Source organism: Hydra viridissima, unplaced genomic scaffold, assembly GCF_058129835.1.
Source record: "Hydra viridissima isolate aposymbiotic clone 2 unplaced genomic scaffold, HvirCarnegie_v1 scaffold_6, whole genome shotgun sequence".
NCBI classification, from domain to species: domain Eukaryota; kingdom Metazoa; phylum Cnidaria; class Hydrozoa; order Anthoathecata; family Hydridae; genus Hydra; species Hydra viridissima.
In genome coordinates this window covers 13,920,975-13,932,653 of record NW_028324305.1, presented here as the reverse complement: position 1 = coordinate 13,932,653, position 11,679 = coordinate 13,920,975, and the positions used below count along the sequence as shown (strand labels likewise).

Here is an 11,679-nt window from a genome sequence, read left to right as displayed (position 1 = left end):
TACAAGGGGCTGATAATACCTTACAAATAACATGTAAAGACTAAGATAATTTAGGGTAAAGATATTGCTTGTAGAGTTTTACATTTTCAGTTATAGGTCTTCAAAATTTGCGTCACGGACCGATAGGTCAAACATCAAATTATATTAATACAATAACACACAAAGGAGAATCAAAGTTTAATATAGTGTCTAAAAAGTTCGGCCTCAATTTTGATAACGTTCCTTTTCAACTTTCCAAAGTGACCTTTCACACACTTCATTTGAGTAATCGATGTCTAAAGTCATTACAAATATCACAGTGTCTTACCAAACACTCAAGGCAATTATCAGTTAATACCAATTGATATTTGTTGTAACGTCAGTGTTTCTTCTGCAAGAGAACCATGATTTGGCTCAATAATCTACGATAAAATTGCACGCCTCTATTACAGATTTATTTTTTGACTGGGTCAAAAGCATATTTTACAAGCAATATATTGCTCTTGAACTCCATCATGCATTACAATTAGGTACTAGCTTGAAAAAACGAATTGCAGATGAGTTTGTTGTGTCTCAATAAGACTCATATCTTTTACATAAAAAATCCTGCTCTAGTATAATCCAGTATAACCTTTCCTGCCATATTTATTACTTTTAATAACTGGCCCGTTTGGAGGGGAGGGGGGGGGTGTATTGTTTAATTAAATCATATTAGTTGCTAATCAACTTATTAATGAATCAGTCATTAATGTTAGGTGATAATTAATGTTAGGTTATATTGACAAGGAATTAGACTTTGAGGTCATAAATTGTTTAAGTATTAAGTCCAGAACATGAAGTTGACAAGGATGGTACACTAAAAACCTGGAGCAATTTTTCTCAAACATTTAACTACTCCATTTTTTAAACCTGTGTTTACTGCTGTGGTGTCACATTTTGCAACAGAAATTTTATTTAATAAACTAAATACCAAAAAATCTTTGTGTAATGTTATAAATAGAGACAGAATTGCCACTCTGTAATACTTTCAAAGATATAACTAAAGATTTAGACTTGCTTGAAATGCAAGTGCTATAATAATGTTGTTTGTTTATGCTCTTAACATCAAAATATAACCACATTTCTTCCGATGACTCAATATAAGATTGAATCAAACATGATTCATGCCATAGTTTTGTTGACACCTTTTGAACTACTGATCTACTAATCAACGCCTCATCAACTGAATTGGGTACAGTTTCGGCAATTTTTGCCGTACACCTTATTGGAAATCTTTCATTTTTAGCTATTTTAGCTACCATCTTATCGATGATCTTTGCACGTTTCAGGGGAATGCTGGAATCATCACTCATCATATTGTTTTCTGAACTTTCACTACTAGAATTGTCTGTATCATCAAATGATTGACAATAGTTTATTTCAACTTCCTTTCTTTTAGTTGACAGGTCTCGTGGATGGTTGTAACTCGCTCTATCACTGTACTGAATTGAACTTTGCACCCAACGGAAGACTTGAAATTCATAAAAGAGTTTGTCTTATGGATTTTTAAATTTTCGGGCAATAAATCAAATATTTTACCCAGCTACTTATAATACTTGTTTTCTTAATCGTATTTTGTGTTAATTCAATCACAAATTTATAATTTTGAATGGCATTCCCTACTTTCCTTCGCAACGATTTCTGAAAATATTGGAAGGGTGATCAATTTCTTTAATTAAGTTATTCTCTGATATTATATATAGGTAAAATATAGTTTAAATATAAAAATACATAAAGAGTATAAGAGTTAAATAATATGAACTATATAAACAGATTTTTTTTCACACTTTTGATAAAATTTTAAAATGGATTTGTGCAGAAGGTTTTTTGCATTTTTATAATTCTTTTTTATGTTTTTATAAGTTTTAGGTCATTATTCCACCAATAGTCATAGGGCAATCACGTGGAAAAAAAATTTCCCTGGTGTGTATGTTGTAAACATTACAATGTACAATGTGAATATATTGACGTCAATGCTAAACGCTTCGGTATGGCCAATCAGCTTCTATTTTTTTTGTCTTGCTTGAGTGCTCGTCATAAATTTCTTGAAAAAAGAAAAAAATACTCAAAATATTAAGATAAAAATAATTTTGCTTAAAGAATTTAGAGAATAGATAATAAAAAGTATTCTCTTAATAAGAAATTTTATTTAATTAAAAATGTTGTAAATTGTACACTACTTTTTCTGAACTAAATATTATTTAGCTGTTAAGCTCTTCTTAAAATTTGTAACTTATAGATAAACTTCTAAATTTCATCTACAACATGAATTTAAAAATTTTTCTTCGAAGTTTTCAAAAATAAAAAAATATCAGTAGTCTTACTTATTATTATAAATATCAGTAGTCTTAAATATTAGTAGTCTCACTTATTCAATTTCGTTTCGTTTTCTATTTTGTTCTTGATTAATAAACTTTGATGTTCTTTAAGAACATCTTTTTCAAGAGTCTCTTTAACATACTCTCTAACAGTTAAAACTGTTTCAAGTTTTATTCAAATTTTATACGAGAGTTAGGCCTGTTTGCTTTCTTTACTTTCCACAACCCTCCATATTGAATAAATAAGTGGATTCAAATCTAGGCAAAGCTTTAAGTCTTGAGACAAAAATTGCTCACATTGTCTTTTAAAAACTATTGTGTCTTTTCTGGTCCCATGGCTCGGAGCGCCATCATGTTGGAAAACATAATTCCCATTTGGGAAGGTCTTCTTGAGCCATAGGGCTACATACTTTTTCTCTTTAATATAGATGGATGAAGATTATTTACCATTCGAAACAACAACGCTGTCAACAACAACGCTTTTAATAATAACAATTTCAACAACAGCATCATTTACTAATTGAGGATAGTTTGTATGGCACATACATGGAGCGCTGTCATCATTCTGTACAATAAACTGATAATTTCTTTTGTTGATGACATAGTCAACGGTAAATAGCTTCTCATCTGAGAAAATTTCACTCATTAATGGACCATTGTTCTTTAAAGAATAAAAGCTTTTTTGATTGCTCTAATCTGAGAGTTTGAGATTTTTCATTAAAAGTTGACCGGTAAGCCTGACAATACTGACCCTCTCAAGTGTCTTTGGAGTCCTTCTCGCAGTCTCTTCATTAACTTCATATACTTTGGCAGTCTTACTTAGGAACAAGGTAGGGTTCATTTTGTCGGCTTTTCAAAGGAAATGGCTGATCTGAGCCCATTCAGTACTATCACGCTTTTTTATCTTATTAACTGTACTTTTAGACAATCCAGATATTCTGATTATTTCTCTTGCAGGTAAATCCGCGTGGTTCAAATTTAACACTTCAGTTTTTTTGCTTCCATTTTGTCACAAAACATAATTTTTATCATATGTTTTTACATGTTTCTAAATCAGACTAGTTTACCACGCGTATTTTATTGTCTCTAAGAATTGATATTTCTAGATTTTATTTTGCAGAAAATTGAAAAATGAAGTTCTATGAACCATCATTATAAATTTTATTGCATAATCATATTGTTATAAATATAACGCCATGATATTCTAACTATGAACTTATAAAATCGTCAAAGGTTTTAAATTTCTAATACTTAAACATGTTTGAAATTATTTAGCAACACTAAAATATAGTTAGAAAATTTTTTTAATTTCCAATTACTTTTCTTTTTTTTTTTTTTTTTTGTCAAATTACTCTATACAGAAAAATATGCAAATATTTACAGCCCTTTCGAAATACAATTGAAAGTATGCAGCATAGACCACAGGTGGATTGAGAACTGATCAACAGGAGGATTTCTTTAAACTTTTTAGGCTCTTTTATTCAATTTTAAATGTTTAATCAATCAAGACTTGTTAATGCAGCTACAAGTGAAAAAATAGATCTTTAAAGTAGACGTCTGTTTTAGATATTAAAATTGAATTTCTAAAGAGACTCGTCTGCTTTTTTTTCCCTTGTCTACAGAATTTTATAATAAACAACGACAACCTCATAATAGTGCTTGCTTCTTGGATAGAGATTTTAAAACAAGCGCCCCAGAATCCTGAGCGAAATTACCAATTTAAAAACTTTGGATGTCTAAATGGTTGAACGGCACTTTAAAAATTAAATCTTTCAAAACTGAATTTTTAATCTATTAAATTTTAATATTGATTTCTCCTTTATAAAACGAAAGAAAAAATGAGAAACCATTTTTATAACGAAAGATATAATAAGAAATCATTTTTCTTTCTATGAAAGTTTATCACCAACTGGTTCTTTTGATGAACCAAAGTTGTGAAAATGCAAAAGTTATTTCTATGGGGTCATTTTTATATCTTGCTAACTTTTTTTTTTGTTCTGCATTCTGCATTTTATTATTTATAAACAACTCGTTCTTATTTACGAATAAACAGTTAAGACACTCGTTTGATTTCCTCGTATAAGTAATGTCGGCGGCAGGTTGGCGGTTAACACCTCTAGCCAGCTCATATACATCAATGGGGTCAAAACTGAACGTTTCGGTATAGGCAGTGTGAGTACTATTAATTTGGCTTCGGTTGAATGCTCGTGTAAAAGTTCACCTATACGAATTTGGCGCAATGTTTTTACATCAAGGTTACCGTCGCTAGGTAAATGCTGTCCATTGCGGAGTTTTTTAAACTCGTTAATATTGTTCTCTTTTGGGTATTTGTTAATTCCTTGGAATTCCACTACACTTGAAAAATCAATTCGAAACTTTTTCAATAACGTAGCCATTTTTATTTGATTGGCTTCAATTGTCACTTCTGAGGCAGGAGTAAATATACGTAACTTGCAACCTTTCCATTTACTGTGAAGGGACAGTATGTGTGGTACAAGTATTGTTAAACCGCCATCGTCGTACAACCACCAAACGTCAATGGTACCTTTACTCTTATGGTTAAATATGCTATGGACCACTTCTGACATCGTGTTGGGTGTCTGTTGTTTTTGTTTGGCTTCGTGGAAAAGACCTAAGGAAAATATTTACATAGATTTTACAACTTTAAAAAGATTATAAAAAGGAGATAAATAAAAGCTAAAGCAGCGAAAATCTAAAAAAAAAAATTATCGGTCTTTAGTTATACACACTTGATTTTTCCATTTCTTCTAAATTCTCAGAATAATCTTTAGGCTCTTTTGTTCCCATGCTGTTACCATTATCTGAACAGTTAAGACGTAATATACCAATCCCGTAGTTTAATTCTAAGGCATCGTCAATAACTTGGAAGTATTCGTTGACGTGGCGAACGTCAGCCTTTTGCCAGCGATGCATGTAGCCCATGATAAGGGTATTTGGTTTAAGCTTACCAAGACCGACTGCTTGAAGCATGCATCGAACACCACCACCAAAACTTTCATCTATTTAGAAGTAAATAACTTTTTCCCGATATTGTTTTCTGAATCAAAATTCTTGTTCATATATATATATATATATATATATATATATATATATATATATATATATATATATATATATATATATATTAAAAACTGTAATACAAGCTTAACATAAACATCAGTTGCACTACTTTTGTAATTGATCTATCTGTAAAAAAAAAAAACTTACTTTGAACAATTTGATGAAACGCTTTAATTTTGTTGTTGTTTAGCCAAGCTCCTTGATTAGAGGACGGCAAGCTTAAGGTTGACGATATTCGCACTTCTCCGCAAATCATTAATCCAAAATGCTTCGTTATATGAGATACAAAGTGCACCAAGTTAGGTCGCGAAGAAGGTTGACCGGTTAAGCATAACACTTGAACTCGAAAATTTTTGACATGTTCGTCAAATGTTTCCAAACGTCTAGCCAATCGAACAGCTTTAACGTAAGTGTGCGCACCTCTAGAGGTTCCCCAATTGATCTAAGCAATTAAGTGAAGAATATAAAAAGTAAATAAACTAGTAAAATATGAAGTTACTTAAATTTTAAAAATCTTTAATAAAAAACGGACCAAAAATCTTACATTTGGTTTTCGAATGTCGACAAACTTATACAATAGCGCAACAAAAAGTATGGTAACTAGTGCAGCCCACCAGTTAATCAAAAACATTATGGTGATGCACATCAAAAATGCAAAAAGAGAAACCCATAAATTATAATACTTAAACGAAGGCCTCCATCCGGGAGACTTGGCCAAGGAGGATTGAAATCTAAAAAAAACAACAAAAAGTTTGCTACAACTTCATGCATATCACACAAGTTATTTTGTGCTTGAAAATACCATTCTTTTTATATTTATTTGATGTCTTGCAACCCAAGTGTAATTTGCAATGCTGTATTTTAAATATTTTTACTTCTACTTTTTGCTACTTTAGTTCTGCAGTTAATAAGTTTAGGGAAAAAACTTACACCGAATAATTCACTAAAGCAAACGCCATTAAAAAGAAATTAGAGTTAACTGGAGCAATCGCATTAATTTCTCCTATTGCAATAAAACCAACAGCAATTCCAAATGCCAAAATGTATCCATATCTAGGTTCTCCGTTTCTGCCATATCCTTTGCCAAAAACACTAATATAAGGGAAAATTTTGTCTCTACAAACAGCCTGAAACACTTTAGGAGCACTGACCAGGGCAGCTAATCCAGAAGACAGTGTAGCAGCAATTATACCGGCCAAAATAAGTGGACCCCATAATGATATTTTTTCTGTAATCTAAATATAATTAAATTGGTTTAGCTTTCTTGTTAAACTTGTAATTGAGCTATTTTTTTAAAATTTCAAGTAAGACTTTCTCTCCTAAAATAAAATAATTGTTAGCTGCCATTTTTAAATTAACGGAAAGAAGCCTTGAATTTTTAAAACTCATTTCAGTCCTCATGTTAGAGAACATCAAAAAAAGCAACTTTGCTGCACTTTGATAAGTTATAAAGACCAATTGAGAAATATATTTGGAATACTGTTTTTTAATAAACCATAACGAAATAAAAAATATTGCTAGCAAATTTTTCTTACCTAATTTGAAAAAAATAAAATATAAAAGTTACTTATGTGGTGATAAAATGTTAAATGATATGAAAGATCTTACAAAGTTTCTCACAGACATGTAAAAAAATTTTCGAAAGGTTTCCTCACAGACATATAAAAATTTTTTTTGAAAGATCACCTGAAAATCATGAATAGTACCAAACTTATATGACGTGATATTGATGTGGCTTGCATTTATAGGTCCAGTAGCATCACGCAATGCACTCGCCCCGACAAACCAAACCAATGCAAGGTACGAAAATGATGTAATTAAAATAGCAAGTAGAGTTCCAATAGGTACAGAATGAGATGGATCTTTCAAATCCCCAGATAGATTAGCACCTGCCATAATCCCCGTAACAGCAGGAAAAAATATAGAAAAAATGGTGAAAAAGTCTTGTTTGTCTCGATAATCAGGCTTCAGATTTTCTTTGAATGTTTTAAAATTTAGCCCAGTTATTCCTTTGGCACGCAATAAATCTCTACTTTCCATTATTGATGGGTGAATTGAGCCAACGCATACATTTAAAATAGCCAAAATAATTAATACCATCAAAACTATTTGAGTATGTATAACCCAATCTAAGCCGAACAAAGTTATTATAAAACACAGGACCAAAGCAATTAACCCAACAATGCGAATGTCATTTTTACGATCTACAATAACTAAATCATATCTCTCCATTATTGATTGAATAGTTTCAGCAAACCCAACAAGATAAAACGCAACGGCGACAGCATTTGCAATTGAAAATATTACTCCAATGCTACCTCCAAACTCCGGTCCGAGACTTCGGGAGATCATGTAGTAAGCCCCTCCTAACAAAACCATTGGCAATTAAATAAAGTCAATTAAAATTCTAATTTTTGTACAACAATAACTACATAGATTGCAATATTCGCGTATTCATTTATTGTTAAAATTTTTTTTTTTTTTAAATAAAGTCACAAACCTCCCAATACTTCTCCATTTGTACAAATTGCAGACATTGATAAAGTTGTTAGTGTTGTAACAAAAGTGGCTAACAATATGATACCCGTTGCGTGTGCAATTCCGGCTTGACCGACAATCCAAGGTATTCGCAAAAATAGTATTACCCCCCATATGTTTAGAAGAGTTGGTATTAATACGCCTCTTACCCAACCAAGTTTTGTCGCAGATCTACCGTTGTTTTCATTTTTTATGAAAATTTCAGTTCCCTCTTCTTTTGTTGGGTCCTGTATTTTTTTAGAAAATAAAAAAAAGAATCAAAAGGTTGATAGTGTGAGTAGTGATTTGAAAAACTCCTCATAAAAATAAAAGAATGAAACTTCTACGTAAATAAATTTCTTTTGCTAGCATAGTTTTTCATGTTAAGTTTCAAAAAAATCGTCGAAAAAAAACTCAATCAATGCGGATGGTCTAAAATTTTTATCCAAAAAGAGTTTTGTTGTAAGAAGAAACATTATCCACCAAAACGAAGAGAAAACGTTATAAAATTTATAAAAACATTATAATACGCTACCTACTATTTGATTTCAATACAATAAAATACTGATTCAGATAAGATAAGCATCAATTCTATGCGAAATTAATATATATCAACACAGCAATATAGCAAAAAAAAAAAAAAATCTTTAAATTTTTATTTGTGACCAGGCAGTTCTCAGACTGAATTGGGTTCCAATCATGGAAGGTCCCAATCCAGAAAATTCTAGACAGCATTCCTAAATTATTAAACCATTACCATCCCCCGTATTTCACGGTTTCTATCATATACATTGGTTTAAATCGTTTGCCAAGTGGTTTTCTGACTTTTTTTTATCTCTGGCACAAGCAAATAAATTTCTTTTCACATACAAATAATTTTACAATAACTTTTTTTTTTTTTTTTGTCTGAAAACACTTTTACATTTTTTAGTGTATGACTTTCTGACTCTTTCAGCTATAACTTTACTATAGGTTTCTACTAAACAACATTTAAATAAGATTTTATATAATGTAAAAAACTAATTGTTAAATTATCACGTCTTCCTTTAATTAAAACCCTAATTCGAATTAAACAACTTATAATTAAATTGCAGTGCTGTACTACAATTTTACGGTTAAAAGACAAAAAAAAATCCTTACTATTTTCATAGTGTTTCATTTACTATTTTCATAGTGTTTTGCATTCATTTAAAAAAAACAGTTAAAACAGAGTCATAGAAATGAGAACAAAACAAGAATATATTCCATATTTAATAGTGAATAGCATCTACTAAAGGTTTTTGATTTAAAAATGTTTTATAATTATTTTAAATGTTTTTGTTTCCTTGAAAAGCATTTTCTTTTAAATTCCCCTTCGATTTGGAGGACAGTAAACGACATTCATAAAGTAAAAGAATACATATATTCTATATTTAATTCTTACCCAGTGCCTTTTCTTAGCATTTTCCAATCCAACTCCTTTATGAAGTTGTTCTAAAGTTGGTCTTGTGTTGGCATGGGCTTTATCAACGGAATGAAGTTTTTTGTAAAATACTGACAAGGGTACTGCATCATGAGTAAAATCATTAAGTATTGAGCGACTTTGCGATGATATATGACCACTATCGGTACTATGATGCCTAACTGGAGAATTCAGATGGTTTAGACTTTGTTGCTCTATATCGAACGAATCAAATTCTAGATCTCCGTTTTCTTCTAAGTGTGGAGATTTAATAGTTGTAAATTTTTCAGATCCTTCGATGCTCGAAGTCTCGGAACTCGTGTTTAGAGCGCTGAAATCCTTTTCAGGGTTATCCAGTGCTCTAATGAAACTATCTGACTTTTTTAAATACCAATTGGACATTTGATTTTGCGCGAGTTTTTCCCTGAATATGCTCTAAGAATTTGATACATTGAAAAATTTAAATAAATATACAATAACAACTATATAATAATATTTCGAAAATAATAGCAATTATAGTCTAGTATATGAAAATAATAGTTAGTATAAAAGAGAAAATGTTTAAACGTGTGCTTTATATCAACAATGCGGAGAAAAAATTTTTGCATGGGAGATTTTCTATATAAGTACTTTTTGTTTCACTAATGTTTTATTTAGAGAAAACTGGTGCAGATGTTTGAGTGTGAATTTAAACGAAAACTACGGGTTAATAAGTCCTCAAGACTTTGCCGTCGTTTTATTTTATTAAACAGTTTAACAGTGTTATATCTTATCGAAAGCACAAAAAGGCGGACAAGTGTGGTTATCATTGAAATCGCATTACCTTAATACAAATATTAAATTATCTTAAATGCTTAATGACACAAACAGCCAATAAACTTAAGATTTTTAACTAGCAGCCAATCAGCACGATCTTTAGACAGAAAATCGTGGTTTTCACTTCTATTAAAATCTAAAACTCCAAAATGTAAGAAAAAAAGTTCATTGTTTAAGAAATAAAATATTAAATATGCAAAGTTTTATAAATACAAATAAACGAGATTAGTTTTCATCAGATTTTACAAAAATAGCATCAATATCTTGTTTCTACTAAATAATCATGATAAAGAATTACAACAACACCAACGTTTAATTCCCTCCAAATGTCATTTACGTTTAATTCCCTCCAAATGTCACATTACTCTTAGATTTGCGAAATCTTAAATTTATCAACCACATTTTTTTGTGCAGAATTTTATTGCAAAAGAAATCTTAAAATTACCCACGGTTTCAATTTTTTAATATTTTTAAAATTCTAAAGACCAGATTCAAAAATTACCCCAAACACATTTTACATGTTTTAAATCACTCAAACATACCGCAATGGCACTATTTTTTTTTTTTTTTATTTCTTTACCTATGCCTTCAATCCAAACGATCAATATTTCTTCTTTAAAATCCTGACTTTAAGATCTTTGGCTTCTTCATGGTAACGATCTTTTATTATTATATTTTTTATGAAATAAATTCAAAAAATGAAGCCTTTTAAGCTTAAAATGAACGTGATGCAGGGTTAAATAACTTTATTGGAAACGCTCGATTGAGTTTATGCTTATATGTGTAAAAAGGTTGCTGCTAATATAATTATTTATCGAGGCGCACGTGCTCATTTGTATTTTTATGTACGTATTTCACGTTTTCGCTACCTGAAAAAGAATTAAAACTTAAAAAAAAAAAACTGAACAAAAAAGACCAACGAGTTCCTCTATTTAACATTTATTTAAATGAATGAGTTTATTTAGACAAATGTTGAATAGAAACTCGTTTAATCTCCATTTAAAACAGGGTTTTCCACAACAACCGCCTGCGAGTCGAATTTGACCCTCAAAGACTTTGTTTAAGGGCCCACCAATTATTTAAAAATTTTTTTTAATAACGTATGCTATAAACAAAATATACACTATTGAGCTTTAAAAAAAGATGTTGCAGGTTGGATTTATAAAATCTGTATATTCTCTTTAACTGTTCATCCGACTTAACAAAGGTTACATTGTTTTTCAAGAACAGTTAATAAGTGAGCTTATCACTGAAACCATCCATTACAAAAAATAAAATGAATTTAAAATGAGTTACTTTGCTTTGTAAGTAACCAACTTACTGGACAGTCTTTACAAATGATGCAAAGTATTAAAAAACTTTTAAGTTCCAGTTACAATAATATTTACGTCTATTACTGGAAGGAGTCCAAACTCATTCCTTGATTTGAAGCTAAAACTAAAGATTGGGGGTTGGTTTTACGATTTTTAACGAATAATAACGAATAAA

General features: G+C 30.4%; 1 protein-coding gene across 2 annotated transcripts; it reads right to left on the bottom strand.

The window, feature by feature from the left end:
• Window positions 1–4,106: 4,106 nt before the first annotated feature.
• On the bottom strand, window positions 4,107–11,618 carry LOC145189820 (solute carrier family 12 member 2-like). 2 transcript variants are annotated; one of them, XM_090090717.1, is made up of 9 exons: window positions 11,513–11,618; window positions 9,358–9,810; window positions 7,918–8,182; window positions 7,104–7,783; window positions 6,348–6,652; window positions 5,962–6,148; window positions 5,565–5,859; window positions 5,087–5,356; window positions 4,107–4,968 (listed from the first exon to the last, which is right to left on the bottom strand). In XM_090090717.1, exons 2-9 carry the CDS (start codon window positions 9,775–9,777, stop codon window positions 4,376–4,378), a joined length of 3,015 nt encoding a protein of 1,004 aa, XP_089946843.1. In that variant the 5' UTR covers window positions 9,778–9,810; window positions 11,513–11,618; the 3' UTR covers window positions 4,107–4,375. The 2 variants fall into 2 exon arrangements, with proteins under 2 accessions (XP_089946843.1, XP_079922618.2); XM_080066492.2 differs by lacking the exon at window positions 11,513–11,618 and adding an exon at window positions 10,772–10,918.
• Window positions 11,619–11,679: the final 61 nt, after the last annotated feature.